General features: G+C 34.0%; 1 protein-coding gene and 1 long non-coding RNA gene across 7 annotated transcripts in view; both read right to left on the bottom strand.

Moving 5' to 3' along the window:
• Positions 1-4,178: 4,178 nt before the first annotated feature.
• Positions 4,179-24,072, bottom strand: part of LOC132279899 (probable protein phosphatase 2C 51) — a 74,887-nt gene continuing 54,993 nt past the window's right edge. For all 4 annotated transcript variants that reach the window (XM_059781957.1, XM_059781959.1, XM_059781958.1 and 1 more), the window contains one exon: positions 4,179-4,451. In XM_059781957.1, the coding sequence (XP_059637940.1) occupies positions 4,342-4,451 (110 nt within the window). In that variant the 3' untranslated portion in view covers positions 4,179-4,341. The remainder of the gene's footprint in view (positions 4,452-24,072) is intronic.
• On the bottom strand, positions 8,809-13,576 carry LOC132279901 (uncharacterized). Of its 3 annotated transcripts, XR_009471422.1 has the most exons (4): positions 13,364-13,572; positions 10,716-11,011; positions 10,320-10,548; positions 8,809-9,161 (listed from the first exon to the last, which is right to left on the bottom strand). It is a non-coding gene; the product is annotated as an uncharacterized LOC132279901 (long non-coding RNA). The 3 variants fall into 3 exon arrangements; XR_009471423.1 differs by lacking the exon at positions 8,809-9,161 and having other exon boundaries at positions 10,257-10,548; positions 10,716-12,741; positions 13,364-13,576; XR_009471421.1 differs by lacking the exon at positions 8,809-9,161 and having other exon boundaries at positions 10,257-10,548.

The following is a 24,072-nucleotide window of genomic DNA, read 5'->3' as shown; positions in this document are numbered from 1 at the left end:
TTTAGTCTCGACTTCCAAGTATGTCAAGTTGGCTTCGTGAGTTGTCATTGAAGTATGTAGTTATTGAATTAAGAAACCGAATAGTGCCATTCTTATAATGTGCGAATTCTTTTAACACGTGTCTACTATATCTTTGTAGTAAAAAACTAAAATTTCTGAAATCCATAACTTGTCTTTCTTGAAGGTATGATACCTGGACAGTTGGGCTGGTGATACCGGAGCTTATCATGGGCATGCCGATTGTATTCCACAGTGATAGAGCACCCACGACTTCTGATCCTCAAGTAGATCAGATATTGGATAGGTTGACAAATAAACATTCATTCTTAAACTTGATTTCCTTACCATCCTTTGACAATTTTGTATCAATAATGACATATTTAATAGTTGTCACTTTTTGTAAAATAATACCGAAGGTGAGGTTTCTCTCTAGTCTTTCCCCTCTCAGCATCCTGCATAGGTGGGGCTTATGCTAAGCTGGATAATGAACAGTGAAAGAAAGATAAATAAACAGAACTAGGTTAGAGCTTTGAAATCAAAATAATGTAATTTTTATTCGAAGCCTAATAAAAGAAGCCTAGTTAGACAAAAAATAACCATCTAATTCTTTTCTATGGTAGCATGAATAGTATCTTGCTATAAGAACACGAACAATAAGAGAAAATGAGACAAACAATTAAGATGGTCTGACCATTTGCTGCGAACATCAATATTTGCAACAATAAGGAAGAGTAACATGTTCATATTGATGGGTAACGCTAGGGACGGGGAAGATCAGAATTAATATGGATTAAGGTTATCAGGAAAGATATGATAGTGGCTTTTTAATTGTCTTTTGCCTTACAAGTTTATAAATTCTTTGATGCTTTTGGGGTAGAGGGTGATATTCTAATCTTTGCATGAAAAATACAAGTATAATCTCTCAACGATCGAGGCTGAAACCCTGTTCACATGATTTCCATCATTCCTTGTTACAAGTTACTAGTGTTTGACATGGTAGTTTACCAATCTTCCTTTTTATATCTCAAAACAGTGAGTATAAGCTGGCAAGGGATATGTCCTAGCCTGTATTTCCCAAGTCCTTATACGTTCTTTGTTCTCGTTCTTCTCTTAGAAAAGCGACTCTCTTTCTATCCATTCAATATGTAGTTGGATTTGTTGGATACTGGTATGGCATGCGTCCAGTACCCTAAAACTAACAAAAGTCTTGCTATTGAGATATTTTAGCTTTATCGAGTAGATGCTTTCCTTCAGCATCACTAAGCCTTGAATTCAGTCAAAGAGGTTTTATCCTCACGATTTGGTTGACATCATCAATCTTTTTGCTGTTATCTTCTTGGTTGTGAGGTGATTTTAGTGAGAATTGGTGTCCTTAAGTAATCTTCCTTTTCTAAGGCCATTAAAAGCACATTCTCTACACTTTTTGGGTCCTGTTGAAGCAATTTTTTTCTTATACTGGATCTTAGTGCAGATCTGAATCTGGCTAAGGTGTGACAAAACTTTTAATGATTTGGCACTGGCCCTGAGCTGCTCAAACATTTGCATGTACCATCATAATACTCCTTTTTTTAAGATTGAAATTTGTTTGCATAGTTAGTCTTAAAGATTTGGCGTCGTATACTTCTCTTCCATTATTTTCTTCCATCTCTCATTCTTCTTATCTGACACCACTCCTTTTCTACTGCAAGGCTCACAAGCTTTGTCTTAGCTTAGCTGACCAAGCTCATCTCTCACATATCACTCTAAATAAAATATTTATTTATTTATTTTTTCTAAGCATATTTATTTTATTTCTGTTAAATGCAAATTAATAAATTCCTTGATTGTAGACAATTAATCACTAAAGCTTGTTGGGACAAGTCTACAGATAAAGTTTTGCTGCATCACTTGCGAACTCCATTTGGCATCAACCTTGAGTTACCATCCTAAAACTGGTTTAGGCAGCTTGTACAGTTGCTGATCATCTTGTTCAACATATCCCTCCTTGTTGGAATTACCACCAGAATATCCCGCTTTATAATTCGCCAAAACTAGCCATATGATGAGTTTTAGGCTTGGAAAATTGCTTCACTAATTGAAGCAGCAGCTTGTGTTGTTATGATTACTAATCGCCATTATTGCCCTAAAAAAATTCCAATATGTAGTACAGTAGGCCTTCTTTAGAATCAAACTTAATTTGGGTCTCTACTTTCCTCACCAAAGAGCTTTGAGAGCTTAAATAGAAGAAAAGTGAAAATAAAGGAATAGGTGATAGAATGTTAAGCAATTACACATAATAGAAGATGATTCGCACAGCACAAGTAATTTGGTCAGGTGATTTCTCTATTCTGTTCAAGGTAAGAAAAAGTACAGTCTTATATATCGAGGTTGTAAATGGATGTTACTTAGGTGGACCTGGGCATGTGTGTTTGGTGCTGGTATATATCCACGCATTGAATGTGTCAAATCCCCCAATAAAAAGGCACATGGACACGGCTAAATATTTATATTATTTAATATTTAATATATATTTTTTTATAAAATAATGTCTTTATGTAACAAAGTGTTCAGTGTTGGCATTTCATTCATTTTGAATCAATATAATGATAAAATTGAATTATTGGACATGGTTTTTGGGTGCATGTCCAACCAATAATGTCGGGCACATATCCAATACCATGTCTGAGCAATGTGTTGCGGACATGAGTAGTTTACCTACCATTGAAAAGTCCATATAACATAGCTTCAAAGCTAGATGCTTAAAAGAGAAGTAATTAACTAGGTACAAGTTTCAAGTGGGTGACAAGTAGAGCAGTTTGTTATGGAGGTTATCATGAGACTAAAAATCAAAATGTCCCGCCATAGGTCTCAGAATACAACCAAAAAGATAATATACCTCTGAGGCTAGTTTTTAATTAGAGTCCTGGTAAGTAAGTATGTAATACCTTGAATCCGATTTCCTCTTTCTTTTATAATATTTTAACTTTCTTGAAGTGTTGTTTGTGTTAGAGTTCGCATAGTAACTTAAATACTTTATAACTATTTAGGGAAGATAATAAATATTTGAAGTTCGATGTAAACATATATTTGACTCCAAACTTAAAAAAATTAAGGACCTAAAACTTCCACGAGACACTCTGTCATACTAAAATCCATAGTTAGCTATCTAATACCTAGGCTTTGATGGGGGGAAAAAATCTGTTTCAAACTTCTGGGGATTGAACTGTTGCCTCCAAAGAAAACTTTCTCGAACTTAAATCTTTTCTTCATACTCGATCTTTTGAGAAGGTCTCCAATATATGAAGGCACTGTGTTAGTGCTAAGAAAGATTACCGCTCTGATGCCAAAAATTGATGTGTGATTTTTTAAAATGTCAGGATTTTGGCCACATAAATTATTGGATCAGAAAAGTAGGTTTGGTAAGAAAACCATGGTATAAAAGTACTGTTTTAATAGTTTAAGGACAAACCTATTGCGACCCGCTCCGCACCGCGGAGATATTGTCCGCTTTGCATACTCTCCTCTCGATGTTCACGGTTTTCAAAACGCGTTTTCACAGTGGGAAAGATCCACACATATAAGTGCATCAAACCTCTGCACTTTGGTGATGTGGGACGTTACAATCACCCCTCGTGGGACCCAACATCCTCATTGGCCGAACTTACATTGGCTTGTGCACCCTCATCACATTTCCGCTTGGAGATTGGCTCTGATACCATTTGTCACGACTCGCCTACCCTATGTAGACACTGTCCGCTTTGCACACTCTTGTTTCGGTGCTCATGGTTTTCAAAACGCGTTTACACAGTTGGGAGACATCCACACAAATAAGCGTCATCAAACCTCTCCCCCAAGCTGTGTGGGACGTCACAAAAAGGATATGAGCAGTCTTTGTTCTAAAGTAATTAGGAGAATAAACATAAGAAGAGGAAGAAATATTATATAAAAATAGAAGAGAAAATAGAAAATGAAGAAAAAGAAAGAAACTAAGCAATCACAATTTCCCAATTAAGGCACCAAGGCTGCAAGTCCTCATTTCCATTCTACTAGCTTCAAAAGAATGATTATATCATCTTTAGAGCACTAAAGTAATAAATTTTCACCTTAACCCAAACTAACTTCAAACTTAATTAAAATTCAATAAAAGAAGCTTAAACTTGAATATGATTCGAACTAGATCATTTCTACGACAGCAAGTATAGTAACTCTCCATAATATGAACTGTTAATTTATTACAGTTGCATAATAGTTACGTCAATGCTCTATAATATTGCCAAACTAATTTGATCACCATGATTATAGAAAAGGGCATGGTTGTACAGATGGCTGGACAATGCCTTTCTTCGTTTTGATCTATGGCATTCATGTTTTCAGAATTAAGCCACTGTGCTTAGGGCACTTGATCTGTGCGGACTGCAGTATTGCACTTGACTTGACCCTCATTCTGTTAGTTCTCAGGCCCTTTAACCCTCCTTTATACAAAAAAAATAAATAAAAGTAGAAAGTCACTAGAAAAGTCCACTGCAGTAACTTAAAATACTTCAGAGTTTCAATTATGAAAAGTTGAAACTGTGCAAAAACAAAGTTTATTTTAATACAAATCATTTTTTAAAAATAAAAAATAAAAGGACCTAAGCTCATATGGATATGTTTTCTTCAAGGAAAATGACTGCCTGCCTGAATAGGGTCCAGAGCCTTAAAGTTAGAGAAGGTCGTAGGTATTTTCAAACTGGGAAATGGCTATGGTATCATAGTGCTCTTGACCTCCATGCCCTTAACCTGTGCATCAAGTTGTATTGCCAGACTTTGCCTCCCTAACTGGAATGTTGTTTTCTGCTTCTTTTTCATACAGTTTGTCTTATGTGTGTGTGTGTGTGTGTGTTTTGTCATCTGGTCTATAGTTTGATTAACAATGTAGTAACATAATATGATGCATCAATCTTGGTGAAAAAAAATAACGTTATATACTATTTCATCACATTTATCTAGATGCCTATATAATCAAATTACTTTGAAGAAAATAACCTCCTGCCATAAGGAGGGGGGATTTTGCTGAAATTTTGTATTCAATCATAATTTCAGGGGAATAGCAATGTCTATATTTTGCATTGACATTCCATGGGCTCGGCATTATCAGGGAAACACTGTAAGTTCTCTTCATTTTTTAATCAAACTTCTGCAATTTCAAGCTTATCAACTTATAACATGTCATCTTTTATGTAAGTGTGTGTGTGCATACATTTGTATGAACATACAACAAGATGCACACAAGGCATCTTGTTTCGATTCTGATAATTTTGTTTTCTTTTTGGAATAAAGAAATGTTCAGATGCAAAATTCTCTCAAATCGTAAAAAGCAGAGATCCTCTTCATCTAGGGTAACTTTCTGATATCATGAACATTATTTCATAATGTAATCACATTTTATGATTTCTACTTTATGTTTTGTTTAAAATGGTTACTGATTCGCCATAAATTTGTTTGCAACTTTTAGGTTTCCTGATGTCCTGCTTGTGAAGTTAGCACGCCAACTATTAACCGCAAATCCTGTAAGTCATTAAACTTGGAAAAAAATTTCATCTCATTTTAAAGAGGGAAATGCAAGGATTGAAATGCCACCTTTCATAGCTTTATTAAAATGTCGATCATGACATTAGAGACTCACCAAAATTATTATTTTTGTTGTGTGCATAATGAATTCTTTTTCCTTGATGATTACTTTGGTTTGTGAGTCATTGAGCCATCTCATGGAAGAAAAAAAAAAAAAAAAAATCAGCATACAGTTTTTACTCTTTTTAGAGAAACAGAAATGTTTTTGAGTAAGTCCTCATAGTTTATTAGAAAAAAGAAATCCTTATGTAGTGTCTTCAAATTATTAGCCAACAAAAGTAAGTAATAAATATATGCTAAAGAATATCTAAAATGCTAGACATTTCAAGTCTTTCTATAAAGCTTGAGATTCATTTATATAAGCATTGAATGAGAAAGTCAACAAACAAGTAGCCTGAAAATGAAATGGACGAGAAAACACCAAAAATCAATGGTATATTGACAAGGTCATACAAAATTAGGTTTTTACTATCATGGTGGATTAGTAAAAATTAGGGAATGATGATCAAAGTGAACGACAGATTGAATGGACAGCAAGTTTTTGTATAAGAAAAGGTGATACATAGAACAGAAAATTATAATGGAAATGAAAAAAGAAAGAAAGGGAGTCCATCAAAAGGGAGAGCACAACGCGATCACCCAAAGCCCTTTTTGAGGGAGGCCACATTGTTTTTGGTAAGAACCTCTTAGCCATCTTAAAATATATTCCTCAAAAGAGCATAGGAAAGGGGAAAGAGAGAAAGAAATTGAATAGAAGATGGAGAAAAAGAAAGAAGGAAAGTTGGTGTAAGCTTGACTTTAAATGTATTAAGAAAGAGGAGAGAAAAGAGAATGAAAAGAAAAGGCTTAGGGAGAGAGGACATGATATGTATTCCATGCCATGTGTGTTTAAACTTCAAAGGCAGAAGTGGGAGACAATGAGACAGGACAAAAGAATTTAGATCAAGTACTCAGAGAGGACCTGATAACTTGAACCTATCAATTTGCATCATTTTCTTATGGATCATATGTCAAATGAGGTTTTGAAGCTTATAATATGATTAAAAAACTGTCAACTACCAATTTAATGAGTGAATTAACTTTACTTTTTAAGTTTTCTAAAATATTGATGAAAAAATAAGAGAAGGAAAAGATAAGAGAGGGAGGGTGCAGAAAGTCTTTCAATCTTTAATTTGTGGAGGAGCAATAAGAGGCGAGTGAAGCAAAGAATGGGAGTGCGAGGGCACTGAAGGATTTGTCTTGCACTTATAAAGGCAAACATACTTCACAGAACAGAACAGAACAGAACAGGAATGCAAAACACAGAAACATAACGGGGTAACAAACATAAGTACACTTGAACCAAATACCTCAGGAATAAAGGCTTAAGGCTAAGGCTACCAATTACCTTAAAAGCTTATCTTGTTAGTAAAATGACTGGTAAGGATAGTAAGAATCAACTATCAAGCAAATAACATCTAGCAAGCTTTTACACACTTCCTCACGCGCCATCTTGTCTTGTAAATGTGAGGGAAACGGACAAAATGGAACATAGTGCAAATCGGAAAACGGTCGAGCAACAGACATAGAGGTTGAAACTCAAACGGTAGACCTCAGAGAACCAAGGTTTTGATACCATGTTAAAGTTCCAATCTCCTCAACAACTTAAGCAATAAGAAACAGACAACCCTCTTACTTTTACTTCCCTCTTCTTCTCAAGCATCCTCATTTTGCTCTTCCTTGTGATTTCCTTTATATAATTATTATCTTTCTTTTTATTGCTGAGCAATGTGTGGGAGAGGGGGAACTGGTAATTATATGGGATTCACTTACAAATTATTAGTATTTCGACATATTTACATCTATAACTTCAATTAGTTTTTATACAACTTTTTCACTGTTTGGAAGATAGAAAATCAGAAATACAAAATCCAAAAATTGAATGCTGAAAATTAAAAACCAAGGCCCCGCCCCCAAACCACCCCCCTGCGGCGCCCAATTCGGTAAAAATAAAATTTAAAGTACATCATGCTTTGTGTAGGACACTTTATGTGGACTAACAATCATGAAAATCAGATAATTTTAGATTATGTAGGTTTTTGGTTTTACTAGAGTAGGAGGAGAAGTTTTCAAATGAGATGCAAAATTTTTGCCTTTGCCTATTTTGGAATTGGATCAGATGCTAATTCTTAGGGCCTATCTTCAAATTTGGTAACATGTGATGCAAGAGGTGTCATGACGTGAGGTCAGCTGGAGTTAGAGGCAGAAGTTGAAGGAATTTGATAGACCTCCATGTATTTCTAAAAATTCGCTAACATTCTCAAGAGGTGGAACTGTAACCGAAAAGGTGATTATAATTAGGGAGGAATAGGTTAGTTTTAGAAATATCAAATTTATGAGAGACTGGTCTAAGCTGAGGTGAGGAAGCCCAGAGTTGACGGTAAGGAATAATTATAAGGATAATGATTCTAAAGTTCTTTCAGTTGAAGAAGATCCATCTGTACTGATAAGTGGTTGAAATCAGGTAATTTACGGTGGTTTGAAGTATTGGCAGTACGTGAGGGATGTCTTTGTCATTTCCACTAGGTTGTGGGTTTGATTCTCATTTTGCATTATTCCTCAAGTAGCTTGGTGGATTCTTGCCAAGCTAATTAATATATTGATTCTCATGACAATATATTAATATATATATTGTGTTTTTTTTGTCTATTCTTCTGTTTATGGTCTTTTCCCTTCTGATATGTGCATAACTTCTAATTTTTGCACATGATAAATTGTGGCCGTGCAGGGAAAAAAATACTCAGAGGATGAGGCTGAGCTCTGAGACTGGACCTTCCTTCTTTTTGTATAATGTAAATACATAGTTCGTATCAAACTTTCTCAATTGATTTTGTTGCTTTAGTATACAAGGACAGTTAAATCTTTGTAGTCATTTAGATAATGCATTACAGAATCAATAATGATGGAGAGGACTAAGATTAGTTCCTTGCATTCCCAAAATCTGACAATTCCTAGTCCAATTTTGAAAAGATTGGGTGTCTGTTTAAGGGTTATAAAAAAATTGTACAATTGCATAGGATTCTGACCACGAAGGCTCTAATTTCTGTCTGTCTTATAGAAGCCCATTATTAGAACATACCAATGAAATCCAAAACGGACGCACATCTTTTCACCGTCTGATTTGCACACTCACGTTTTTATTAGGAAATCTAGTGACCCATAAAAATAAACAGTGAAAAAAAAAAAACCATTCAAAAATCAATTTGAACTTCTATTCAATCACATTGTATGTTCTGAACATCTATATAATGGAATTGAGAACTAATAGATCATAATTTAATACATTAACCAAGCGATCTATCTATACCGATAAAGTCTAAAGAAAAAAAAAAAAAAAAAAAAAGGGCCAAAAACAATCAATCTATATTCATTTCATCATGATTCATGACATCTGTTCATGGGTGAAACCAGCTGATCTCAGGGGCACCACAATAACAGATAAGTTATCGGCATCGCCTTCCAAAAATGCAGTCCAATAAAGGCAGTCAGAATCCTTGGTCAAGAAGGAACAGTGATTTTCAGTTACATTAGAACTGCAGTAACATAAAAAAATAAGTTTAACAAATTAAATATGAATCTAAGTATTTAAGCAGACTTTTGAACATCACAACTATAGTTTGGGTTACATATACTTTTTTTTTTTGATAAGTATATAGTTTAGGTTACATATTAAGTTCACTTTTAAAAGAACAAGCATGAGAAGATTTACTCTCTGTGGGCAACATTTTTTCTTACAACATATTGAAACCTAAAATAGACTAACAATGGTTGACACAAAACAACCAGAATGCATATACGGAGGAGTTTAAATTCAATAAGGATCAATCACAAATCCCCAGAATTTTCTAACTGTCATTCTTCACTATGATATCTAATGTAAGAGCTTAAGCAATGTCCTGAAAAATACTTGATATTTGCTTCTTAGTTTTTACAGTTACAACAATACAGAGGTCCAAGAAAAATGGTAGACAAGGCACAAATTTTTTGAACCTCTGTCGACAGCTTTCTTTCTACATGATGTAGAAGTACAATGCATAAAAAAGGGCATAAATAAACTTGACCTTTTCAACAAGAGCTGGGATGGCAATTCGTGTTGCCAGGACACTTTTGTGTTGTGTCAACTTAATAGTATATTGTTTATATAGGTTAACCTGTGATCACGGCTTGTTTATTAAACTGGGAACTAACACTAACCTTGTAACTCGTTTAATTACTGGGTCGCGTAACTCACAACACAACATGATCCATTTAAAAAAATGTTCATGAAAATGAGGACAAAATCATTATCACCAAAAAAAAGGACGACACAATATCCATATTTGATATATACTACTATAATAATAAAATGTTTGTGGTAACAGGGTTAAAATAAGTTACATAATTAGGTTAAACTAACACAATTATGACATAATTAATTAAACGGGTCTAATTGATTTAAACTGGTTGGGCCATAAAAGACGAACAAGAGACACCTAAATAAACATGTTAATTGGATTGACACGATTATAACAAATCACAATCAAGGTCAATCAAATCCCGCTAACTTCGTGTCCTGTTGACCGGTCATGTTGAATTTTGCCACCCCTAAATAGTGAGCACACTTAAAGTCCACAAAGAGGAGCAGAAAAGAATAATTTCCCATGTCTTTTATTTTCATGATAAAGTCATGATACAATGAAAAGAAGACGGACCTCACAAGAATTGAATTATATTGCTCTGGTTTTTCATCTTTGTTAGGTTCTTCAGCAACCATGACATGTTCTTCCTCAAATTGTAACATTCCCTCATCAGCAATATATGTAGAGTGCACTGAAAAATAATCCAATAAAAGTTTAGAAGCCATCTCACTAGCTTCATAACCATTATGACCATCAAATACTGCAACCACACCAACCCTGACCTCTTCATGCCCATTTTTACCTGCACCAACATTTACGCTTAACATAAACTTTCTTTACATTTAGTCAAGTAAACTCAGACTATAAAATACAATAAAGGGAAGTTCAATTGTTGCAGTGATTTACATAATGCATTAAGTACTAGATAATGAAATAACAGCAACGATAATGATAGAGGGCTCAGATTACCAGGAAATAGGATCTGCAAATCAAGGTTACATGATAGCCGATCATCATCTTTGTGATCAAATCGTCCATGAATATATGAAAATTGGCAATTCCTAGTCCGGTTTTTAAAAGGAAGTTTAAAGGTAATCCAATCAGAACATTCTGGAGATTGAAGAACAGCACGAAGACCACCTTCAAACCATCTTACATGGTTCAGATATGCCAAAGGAAGATGGAATTGCAAAGAGAAAAGCTGCTAATAAGAGCAATACTATCTTGAATCCTTCCATCTCTAATTTGGTGATAAAACTTGACTCCTAAAAAAGATACAGACAAGACAGGAAAAGAACGTACTCGGCATTTTGTAAGTAAAGAGATGGAGAATTGAAAGAACATAAATAAATGAAATAAGAGAACACTACATGTGAAATAACAGTGGAACGAATTTTACATTTGGGGCAATTAATTGAACAGAATGAAACTTGTATATATGATGTATTCCATTTGGTTAACAATTGGTTGTCATCCAAGGGAAATTGCACGTAAGCTAATAATTACGGGATTGTGTAATGCCTGACATTCTTTATCCATATCCTGAGTTTCACAAGAGTCCTAGATTTTTATATGTTTATCTTTACAAAAATTAAGAAACACAATACACCTAAGTAATACACATCATTCCACCTCTTAATTCAATATATTTTATTCAAGAAGGTTGTCAGTCAAACATGTTATTGTTCCATATTTCTTTCAAGATAAAACTCAGATTTCGCTTGATTCACAACAGCATTAAGTTGCTTTTCTAATGTAGGAAAACAAAGTCCGGCAGGAATAGGTATTATTACATATTAAAAGAATTATGAATTCAAGTACCCATTGACATACCATGAGATGTGAGAAGTAACCAAAATTGATAGAAATATAGCAAAAAAGGTAACACATGTACACCATAACACTGATGATCATCGATGAACATCATGAATTAATGAATCAGAAGTTCTGAACGTAAATTAGAACGAATGGAAGTGAAGAAGACTATAAAATTAACTTCAAAGTTTCCTTAGAAACCTAAAGCTACCCAAAGATGCAAGAAATTTCCCAGTGAAAACAACTACTACAACTCTGCAAAACAACTCTCAAAATATATAAACTTTTAACAAAAACTAGGCTTTTCAATCTCAGTGCGACATCTTGCAAGTGGTTTCCCAAAGAAATAGATGTTGAAGACAAATATGTCCTGTTTTGGTACATGAGCAAATATGTCACCAATAAATACTTCCTATACAAGGATTCTTACTATATTACACATATTTGGGATGGGAAAGAGGAGTAAAAATAAAATAAATTAATAGTTTTAAATATTAATTTGTAATTATAATCAACCACAATAATTCATTAATTTTCTTCTTTGTTATAGAAGCTGCAAAATTAAGCACATGAAAGAATGCTTTTCTATCAACTTTCTTTTATAATATACTATCATGGAAACTTATAGCATACAGTAATGGTAGGAATGCTTGGGTAGCCACATGTTAGGTTGGAGGGGAGGGGGAGACAATTGAATTTATCCTCTTCAAAGTGAAGGCATTGAGTAAAATTGTCACTCTAATATTACAAATGGATCGAGGCATTTGTAAAACTGATACAATTATATTGTGCAAAAAATCTCCCTGCAAGTGGTGACTAACTAAAAGGATGGTCAAGAATGAAGGGCCAATTTAGTATTGGTTTTGCATTTTTGAACATAAAGATTATACAATATCGAAAACAAGTCACTTCTAAAAATTTTTAGTTTCTAATGGATTTGAGTGTTGAAAGCATATTGTGTAAAAAAAAAAAAATCTAATTTTTTTCTTTTTTGGAAAAAGAGAGACCTATATTAAGAAAAGCTGCGAAAAAGGCCCAGCATGGTTAGCTTTTTCATTGTATATCGATGCAAGAAGAACAAACCGAGAAACATCAATTACAGAATTTGAAGGTCTATCAAATATACAGACCTTTTCCTTTCCATAGGTATTTCCTGCCAGTTAGATCCTTTAACATCCTCCTACATTGTCCGACCAAAATTCCTCCTTAGTACATTAAAAATCCAGTCACTTGTTTTCAATTTGTACAACATCACAAGCATTTTAAATTGCTCTCCCATTAAGTGACAAACACTCAGACTCACCACTTAAAAAATCCCACCAAAGTTCACAAAATTTCGTTTGACAGCACTAATCAACTGTTTACTAATCAATTTTTTCAATTCCCTTCTCTAAAAGTTTTAATTTTTTTTTCTTTTCCTGCAAAAAATAGTGCCATTTATGGATTTTGAGCCCAAAGACAGACCTACCCTCCAGTGTTCCCATCCTCCATCATGTTTATTCTTCTCTTTGTTTTCTAAAAATTAGTTCATTCAATCAAAGCATATGAAATTCAGAATTGACAAAGAGTCATAAGAGCCATGAATCTAACTGAAGGCCACATAGGTATAGATTGAAGAAAAATAAACACCACCTTAATATATATAAGAAGACAAATAAATGTGCTAAACAGAAATCAAATAGCAAGTTTATTTTACCATATGATTATTAAACCAAACAGCAACCGTGAACGACCAAGAAAAAACATCATCGACATGTTAGATATTCTTATAAACTGCAAAAACGAAAGCGGCACAAACTTACCTCAAAAATCCCAGGAACAGGAATCTACGACAATCCCAGGAAGCAAATAAAGAAAGACCTAGACTTTCAAACTTCAAGACCGTCATGCTACAAGATAATTTATAGGAAAACTTCTCTGTTTCCAACTATACCTAGTAAACTCACGATTTAGATCCACAATCTATCTAGAACTGTACTAAATATTTCAAAACGGTTTAGGATAAAGAGTAGTGTCCTTATTGGGCCTCCTTTCTTATCAGGAGAAACTTCCTCCTAAGTGTGATGTGGACCAATGAAAGAATTGGAGTTGACAACTTTATTGATAAATTTTTAATTAACTTGACTCCCATTCTTAATTATTTTTCATGATAAATAGTTATTCAAAAGGTCTAAATTAATTGAAAACTTTATTATTTTTTAATATATTTTATTACTAATTTTTTATTATTTAATTATTTTATAAAATAAAGGGTCCAACCTATAATTTGATATTTTCTTGAAGAATTTTCATTCTAACCAAATACATACTATAAAATCAATTTTATTTTCATTTTTCATTTCTTTTCCTTTCTTGCTATTTCCATCTAACCAAACGGAGCCATAAAGAAAAAAAGTTGTAATGCCATAATGAAGAAACAACTAATAAGGGTTAATTTCATTGACACCCTCTCAGGTTTTGCCAAATATAAGCTTGAAATAACTTTCGAAAATTATTATCACTCATGTTGCAAACATTTTGTTCCATTTTTCACTCACATCCCAACTGTTATCTTTAGACATCTGGCACCATATAAAATGATTTAAATGCCCTTTGACTTTGTCAAAAAAAATTTAACCTAAAGAAATATACTAAAAGACTAAACTATCCCTAATTGTTTTGCAAATTTACAATATTATATATATATCTCATATATATATATATATATATATTTATTTATTTAGGTTAAAGTTTTTTTTTTTTTGACAAAGTCAAAGGGCATTTAAATCATTTTATATGGTGCCAAAAATAATAGTTGAGACGTGAGATATATGTGTGTGTATGTGTGAGTATTATATAGTGTGTGTATATATATTTGATGTACTATATATATATATATATATATATATATATGAGGTAATATCGTTACACCACCACCGTCGCAACTGGTAGTCGTCGCATCACCACCACGGCAGTGGCAATACCATCCCCATCCCATAACGGCCACCACCACCATCACACCCAACAACTAACAGCGGAAGAAAACGTGTTTTTTTTTTTTTTTTTTTTGTTAAATATATATATATATATTTTTGAAAAACAATTGAAAGCTCTTCTATTGCCTTTTGAAATATCTGACAATGAAAAGAGGTTTTTTTTGGTTCTTCGTTTGGATACGCAAAGAATAATCAAGATTTATGATGTACAATAAAAGGTTTGTATGTATATAAATCACTAAAGTAGAAGGGTAATTTTCTAAAGTTGTTTATCTATTCTCATGTTAATGGAAAACAAAATATAGTTCATAATTTTGATTGATTACAGTTTTTTTTTTTTGAATAAATTATTTTTTGAAATTGAGAATAAAAAAAAGAAGAAGAAATATAAGTTTCGCATTTGGTTTTTTGTTTTGATATTATGTTAAAATTATTAAAACCAAAATAAAAAATTTATTTTTTGTAAGTTTTTTATTCTACATAATGGCATATCAACTTTGAGAATGATTTTGTGGGCATTCTTAATTAGTTTATGAGCACATCACAGGTATTTATGATGTACTCATATTAGTTGTCTTCTTTGAATATTATAACTTTTTAATTACATTGTTTTCTTTTAAAATTATATCATTGTGACTTTAAATTTAAATGTGCATGTTACCAAATTGGAATTTTTTAAAAAATTCAAACTGTAATTATAAAAATAAAAAGGGTAAAGTACACAGACACCCCCTGATGTTTGGGGTAAGGACAAGCAGATGAAAGTTTGGCTATTTTTGGACAATCACACCCCCTTGTTAAATTTGCCATCCAAACAGGGCCTTAAAACATGTGAAAAGTCTATTTTACCCTTTTCTATTTTATTAATTTAAATTATAAAATTTTAAAATACTTAACGGACCAAATTACCCTTATATATATATATATATATATATATACCCCCACACAACAGTGACCACTAGCACCAACAATAGATCCACTGATCGTCAATCTAGGCACGGCAATACCGGAGGGAGACGAAGCAGGAGCGTCGGAGGTTGGGGGAGCAGGCGGAGAAGCAATCAGAGAGGTCGGGGCAGTACTGCCTGCGGCGGAGAAGACGACAGCGAGGACGACAAGCCGAAACGCCACACCCGACCATTCGGTCTTGAATTAGTTCAGAGGTCCCGTTATTGATCAGGAGATATATGTTGGGCATCGAGGTCTTGAATTGGTACCCAAATCGAAACCCAATTGATGAAATCAGAAGAACAACTGGGTTGTTGGTGAGAGGAGGAGCAAAATTTTCAATTGATTCAGAGGTTTGATTGGGGTGGGATTGAGATTGATATTCACATCATCAAAACCCATCTTTCCAACCAGCCTATACTGGTGGGATTAAGATTGAGCCGCACCTTGTCGGCTCCCTTCACCGGAACCTTTTATGCATAATGAAGAGCATGGACTGAACTGGTAAAATACTGCCCGGCGATGGCTTCACGGAGAGCATGGATTGAATATACCGGCGGTGAAGCTAGACTGACCGGCGAGGAGCGGGCCACGACTGTCGGCAGAGCTCTCTGCCATGGAAAAGCCGGAACTCTGTGGAAGATCATGCGTAGGCGAGGAGTGGGCCACGGCCGTCGGCGGAGCTCTCCGCCACGGCCGTCGGCGGAGCTCTCCGCCATGGACTCGTCGAAGCTCTGTACAAGAATCATACGCCGGCGAGGAGCAGGCCACAGATTATTATGTGTATATACAGATTAGAGTCAAAACCATTATGTGTACAAGCTATATTTTGGCACCATAACTTCTCCAAATTCAATCCACAAGTCTGAAACTGCTCCGTCGGTCGGAGACACACAAGTCTGAAACTGCTCAAAACCCATCATCATGAAGCCAACGTCAAATTCAGATTATTATGTGTATACTCAAAACCATTAGAATCATCAGCAATTCCGGGAAAATTATTTAACAATTTGAATGCGAAATCAGAACCATTATTAATAAAGAATGATATGGGCATCAAATCAATACCCATTATAAAGCAAAACTCTGTTTTTCTTCATTATTTGTTTGAAATTCTTTCTTCTATAATTTAATTTTGCAATAGACAAAAAAATAAGTTGATATATATTGGTTTATAATTGAGACCAGACCAATAATATATATACTCCGTATATATACACACACATTTTGGGTGTAATCCGAGAATGAATTATTCCAGAAGATTTACATATATACCAATAAGGAAAGAAAGAAAATTAAAAAAGAAAAAATAAATAACAAATTATATTTGTTAATGAGAAATTTTAAAGATGGAAACAATTTTATTGACTATTAGTTTCAATGTGTAAAAATAAAAAAAAATAAAAAAAAGGATATGATAAATTTCGTTTAAAGAAAAAATAGAAAATTCTCTTTACTTTCTAATATATATTACTTATGATCATATTTTAGCAACCACCGAACAAACTGGGCACAAATTCTCATCCCGAATCAACTCATCGGTCGGAGACACACAAGTCTGAAACTGCTCCGCTGAAAGAAGCTATATTTTGGCACCATAACTCCTCCAAATTCAATCCACAATGGTCCCTCTTCTCCCCATAAGCGCACCAATCTGTCCCACCACTGCAACCCTCTCAAAAACATTAACCAGAGCCTCCTGAGATTGTGATACATAGCACTCCTCTTCTTGTGTGATCTTCTTGTAAATAGCTGGATAGCCGATGATGTTTACACGCTCAAGGCAACGGGTTATCATAACTTTGACTCTAATTTTGGCTCTGATTTCGCATTCAAATTGTTTAATAATTTTCCCGGAATTGCCGATGACTCTAATCATACGTCGGCGGGTTCTTTCCGTTGATTATATGTGTATATACAGATTATTGAGAGATAAATATATATATATATATATATATAGAGGTTAAAAATGTAATTTCAACATTCAATTTGGTCAATATAAAAGTCAAAGGGCAGAAATGTCAACTCATTACCATTGGGGTGTCTTTGGTTATTATATCAAACTTGAGGGGGTGTGTTTGTCCCAAAATAGGCTAAGTTTCATCTGGCTGTCCTTATCCCAAACCTCAGGGGGTGTCAGTGTACTTTACCCAAATAAAAAATAAAAAAAAATTTATTTTTTGTTTTAACTTCAAATGGTTAAATTAATTTAGACACCTAAAAAAGAATAATAAAATATTAATATAGGACAGGGGCAATATATAATATGATGATTACTATACTTAAGAAGAGTTGATGTGTGAGTGACTGAGTGAGGGTGAGGGGGGTAATTTTGTTCTTATAGGTTTTAAAATAAAAGACATTAAAAAATGAGGGTAAAAAAGTCATTTCATACCCATGTTAACGGTGTTAGTAACGAAAAAGTGATTTGGGGTGTGAGCGATAATATTTTTCAAAAGATATTTTAAGGTAATATTTGGTCAAACTTGAAGGTATGTCAATGAAATTAACCCAACTAATAAAAGTAAATAGCATATGAAAAAAAATAAAGAGAAAAAAAATAAAAATAAATAAATAGAGGCGGGAATGGGCTGTGGAAAATCCAAGCTACATCAGCTTTGCATCATAGTCCAAAACATGCTTTAGTGGCATGATATGCGGGCATCACTATAATTAATATAGAGAACATATACAAAGTAACCGTTAGGGTATCCGCACCAGCCTTATAGAATTTTTGCTTTCTAAAAATATCACTTCAATTTTTCTAAGAGTTATATCAACAATTTCCAGAGCCACGTCTGTAGCTTTGGCTTTCCGGAAACAGGTGCTATATCAGGCTTTCTAAATTTTCACTCTCCAAAAAAATATTATAATTTTTTATTTTTTAACTTGTTCCTAATAGCTATTAGTGCGTAGGAGTTGGGGTATTTTTAGAAGATAAATGAATTTTTTAAAGTTTTTTTAAAAAAAGGTTAAAAAATCAAAATTTTAAAATTATTACCTTTAAGGAAATGTTTGTGTCAGCCAAACATAGCCTTAATGGCCATAAGTGTACGTGCATAACTTAAAAAAAATGAAACAAAAAAAGTTAAAAAAAAAAAAAATCAATTTTTAAGGGGGAAAAAAAGGGCTTTTTAATTTACTTTTGGCCAAAATTAAAATGTTTTTTTTGGACAAACAGTGCTTAAACAATATATTTTTCATTTAATGAATTTATTTTTTTATTTTTTTAAAAAAAGAGCTCAAAATAATCCGTATTTGAGTTTTTTTTCCCAAAAACTCATTGTGCCAAACCTGGGCACTATTCAAGACTTGGGTGCCAGAGTTAAAAAAAAAAAAACAAAAACTTGTTTGCGCCAAAACGATGTAGTTTTGCTAAAAGTAAATTCTGTGCTCGGGCATGGGCTTGCGCTTTTCCGCGAGCCCTTGGAATTAAAGACTTGGAAGTTTAGTTTTCAATTTCAGAATATATGTTTTACAAGTTTATTAACGCTTTTAAAACTTTTCTTCTTTTGTTCTAATAATATAGGTCTCTTTTCTGAAAGAAGAGAGTTGATGGGTATGGGTTAAGTAGGGAAAAAGAAAATAAGTATGTTTATGTGCATATAATATCATAACATTTTAAAATATGTACAAATTATCCTTTAACATCTCTCTACCCTAAACCATCTATCCCGTTACTTTCTCTCTCCACTCTTTTCATACTAAAACATGCTCTCGATCAAAATCTATTCCTCAATCAACTTAGAAAGATATTTTTAAGTTGGAAAGATATTTCTTTACCAAATGAATGGTTCCTTGAGCATGAAAATCATCCATTAAAAATACAAAATGATATCTGTAGTCTTGATAGAGTCCAGGAATATATTGATGGAACAGTTAGAATAAGCTTTGATGAACAACGCCTTCTAACCCGTTCCCGTCCTTCTACTTCCTCTAGACTAGATCAGGACAAAGAAAGTAACTCAGTTTCTCCTCTTGGAAGAAAGAATTCAAGACTTAACCCACAGTTCAAAGATCTCAAGTTAAAAGGTGTTCACATTGAAGAACAAATTAGTCATCCTGGTTATGAACAAACTCCTCCGGCCAAGGCTCAATCTGCACCTAATTCACCTACCCCTTCAGATTTCATTGGTAACATCAACCCAGTTGATCCCTTGTTAAACACCATTAGTAAACCTTTTAAATATAATCTCCCTAAGTTACATGAAGAATATTCCTCTCAACAAAACAAATCTACCGAATTTATTATAAGACCTAGAGGTTGTGAACCAGAGAGCATTTTGTAACCAGAAGTTTTAATATTAAGGGTTAAGGCTTTTAATAAATGAGGATCAGTTAGACTGAGGGTTAGATCAGGGTAACAATTAAAATGAACTGACCAATATGATGTATTCTTCAGAGTAGAATAATTTTACCAATAGGAGAAGCGCACAATAACTTAAAACAAGTTAAACATTAAATTAAATAAGGCGGTGTTAAACATTAAATTAAATAGGGCGGTGTATAACCAACCAATATAACAAGATAAATAACCGAGGCGGTGTATAACTGACCAATATAACAAGATAAATAACCGAATATTAAACTGATATTAAAATCAAAAAGTAATTACAAAAGGTTACTGAAATAAACTTACAAATTAATGTAACTGATAGAGGTCTGAAAAATACATCATATTGGTGAAGTATTCTACTCAGAAAGGGTAAATAAACAAGAACTGAATATTACAAATAGAATTGGATATTGAAGCCTGAATTCTCTCTCTTTAAATCTGGAAGAGTAGCCTGAATGAAGCCTGAACTCCAATGGGACTGACCACTGCATTTATAGGCGAGGCTGGAGACATCTGAGGCGTGATTCTCGGCTTTCAAAAAGTAACTTTTGACTATTTGTAATTGTTGGTGAATAGTGGGTTACTGTTCTTGTCATTTGTGCCGACGGTTACTGTAGATGAATAGTTCTTTGTCGGGAGCACTGTTGAAATAGTGATTCTGCCGACAGTTACTGTAAATAGTGACTTGGACCTGTTACTGTAGCATTGTTGACTTTTCCTGAAAATCATCAGTAAGGATCATCATAGGGATTTTGACTATCTTGGAAGACTGAGACATCATATAGGTTAACCGGGTGACTAGACTCAGCTTCAGAAGATGCATCATCAGCTTCTTCCTCTTCTTGGGAGAGTTCTTGGAGGCGATCAGTTAAGGAAGCAGCCATTTTCTTGAGCTCTTCAATCTCCGATTTTGGAGTTTTCTTGGATTTGGAGGTGGTTGCAGAAGAAGAGGTCTGTTTATGTTGAGTTACTGGTTGTGGTTGTGAAACTACTGTGACTGGTGTTGTGACTGGTGTTGGTGACTACTGGGGAAATTCGCCCTCAATGTAACCAATGATTCTGTCAATTTGGAATGCGTCCCACCATTTAACATAGTGACGACGGATAACTCTGGTACCTTGGATATCATATTGCCATTGAAAATCTGTAATACCCCGTATTTTATTAAAAAGTTTAGTTTATTTAAATTCATTTATGTGTGGATTTCTTTACCTATTATCGTGCATGCTACATTATTATATTAAGTTCATTTAATGGTGCATGTAAATTAATTGTATATGTTAAAATAGTAAATTTATTCATTTAATTGTGCATGTATTATTATTAACAATTTTATTTGTTGATTATGTTTAATTAAGCAATATTAGTTAATTAAAGTATTATATTTATGTTATAAAGTATTATGATGATATAATGTATTCTTATGTAGTAATAATAATAATTATAATAGTTATTAATAATAATAATAATATAATAATATTAATTGTAATAGTTTATTAATAATAATAATAATAGTTATAATAATAATAATAGTATTAAATCATAAGTCATGATGAAATTAGAGATTAGGATAGGATTTCATTAATATTTATAGGTAAGACTTGAAGCCATATGGTTGGGAATGTGGTGAGTTTAATGTAAATTTAGATATTTGTAATATTTAAATTATATAAGTTATTTATATATAGAAGTTAGCCCTTTAGTTGAGGATTCACATAAGTTGAAGAAGGAAATAATAAAAGTGAGTTCTTGTATAAGACCGAAAGGAAAAGAGAGAAAGAAAGGAGCCTGGACCAGTGTAGGGAATTTACCCGATTACGCGCAACCGGCGGATTTATTTTAAATCCAAAAAGGCAAGTTATTATCTACTTTTCCCCTTTGAGTCCATAAATTATTCATTACATTTATTCGGCTATTTTTTTGAGGTTAGAAACCATGCTAGGACAATGAGAAATTAATTATTTAATTTATTAAAATAATGAGATATTAATTACTTAAGGGTTAAATAATTTATTATTAGCCTAGGTAATTATTTGAAACTTAGGAAATTGTTATTTAAGGCTTTAGAATTTTTTTTAGAATTTTTGGGCAATTTTCGGAATTTTTCTGTATTTTCCGGCGACCCTCCGGCGAGTTTTCCGGTTGCCGGCAATGGGGGAGATGACCGGAGTGATCCGGTGTGTTGCGGCGTACTGCAGGTTGGTGTGCGCGCACATCCTGGCCCTTGGGAGTGTTAGATTGATCTGGTGCATCGCGGTCCATGTTAGCGCGATACACCCGGATCAATAACCGTTGGATTAGGTGTAAGGTGATAGATGGATCCGGTGTAGCGCGCTTGCAGCAAAGCCCATGCAACCAACGAATCAGGATCCGCCACGTCTGCAGTAGCCTTCATCGCGCGCGTGGGAGCGCGTGCGCGCGCGTGGCTGATGCCAGACGCGCGTGGAGGCGCGTGTAAGCGCGTGCGCGTGTGAGGAAAGTGGCGGCGCGTGTAGGAAGCTCTGGGAGGCGCGTGAGGGCGCGTGTGGGGTCTCTGCAGCTGCTGAAAAAGTCCAGAATACCCCTAAGGACTGATTTGTAATTTCCAGAGTCTTCGACTTGCATTTTTGGGCCTCGGGTTGGTATTTTCGGGATTAGCGGGACATTAAATTATTATTGTACTACCCGTTAATTATTATTATGTCCGATTACTATTTCTAAATATTAATTGTATCATTTTCAGTACGGGTCGCTATTAAACAGATGTAATTAATTTAATGACATTGTTAAATATTAATTGTGTCATTATTTTATTAAATGGTATTAATGGTTAATGTTCAATTAAATGATTACCTGGTTTTATAAATTGTCCATTATACATTACGGGATTATTTATGTTGTTAATGATATACAAATCATTATTACTATGCTGTGTGCATTTCAGGAGGTAAATGGACTGCTAAATAAATTATGTCGCATTTATATTATATGGATGTGTTGCCATATAGAACCATGTGAGCTGACTAATAAGTTGAGACTCATTTATACCTTATGCATTCGTTGCCATAGACAGATATGTGGCTGTCGGGGTATGTGGTTTAATATTATTGGCATGTGTTGCCTAATTTATATGCTCAGTATATCCATCAGTACTTTGAGAGGTGTTATCATTGTGTAGTTCGTTATAGTCTGTGTTGCCAGTACCGTGCACCATGTATAATAGCTGATTTCCCGGGTAGGGAAAGGCGACACTTAACCACCTAGTGTGAGTCTAAGTGATCACCGTCTATTCTGGTTGAGGTCATGTTATACATTGGATAGTTCCCTTAGGATGTATACAGATATAGTACTCATCCGATTCTTAATGATTAATTTATTTGATTCTCTGATTTGGGTCATAGTAGAGAGGACTTGCTCGTGGGGTTGACCCACCATTGTTGTTATTTCAGGATACGGTCAGTACCCGTTCCAAGGTTGAGGTTAGCAGTGTGGGACCACCATCCGAACTCATCTACTCTTACGATCCAGTTCAGGGTAGAAGTTTTATGTATTACTTCAGTTTCAGTTTTTATTTACTTTTGACGTTAAACTCTCAGGGTTATATTTAGGGATCCTTGACATAGGATTTCCAAGTTGTAATGAAGTACTGTATTAAATAAAGGATGGATGGATGTTGTATTATTTAGTGTTCCTAACCTGTCTAAATTCTTTTATTATCATCATTTTGTATTCCATGCTTGTATATTGCCAATTGTTTTTGATATCCCTCGTTTTTCGTGTATAAGCCTGATCAACTTATGCATAGAAAATGTGGGGGGTGTTTACAAAATCCAAGTAATTTTGTATTTGCAGGAGAACATGAGGAGGATAGGGAACTAAGAATTGTGTTTACTGACTTTGTGCACAGTGTGGAAATATTTAATTTGGTTGGCAAGAGTTAGGGGCAAGATTTTCGAAATGGAGCCATACTGAGACCACCATTTCAAAAACCAAGGAGGGAGTGGAGTTTTGTAATTGAATTGGTTATCAAAATTGAGAAACCAAGAATGTGTAAATGACTCATTTTGGTGAAGCAGGATGGTGAACTAGGCATTCATGTAGTTATGGTAATTAAACACATAATCATTATCAGGCAAGGGTTTGCATTGAGCATGATAACCACCCCATTCTTCTAAGTACATGATTTTTTGTATATAGAGAGAATGGTAGAGAACCTTTGTCTTATCAATTTTATCAAAAATTTTGTTAATACGGATGGATTTGGTGGAATACA

This window comes from Cornus florida, unplaced genomic scaffold (assembly GCF_030987335.1).
Source record: "Cornus florida cultivar Cherokee Brave unplaced genomic scaffold, ASM3098733v1 CherokeeBrave_3.0.0_Hap2_Chr10, whole genome shotgun sequence".
NCBI lineage: Eukaryota > Viridiplantae > Streptophyta > Magnoliopsida > Cornales > Cornaceae > Cornus > Cornus florida.
Note: the sequence above shows the minus strand (reverse complement) of the source record. Positions and strands in the feature narration are given on the sequence as shown.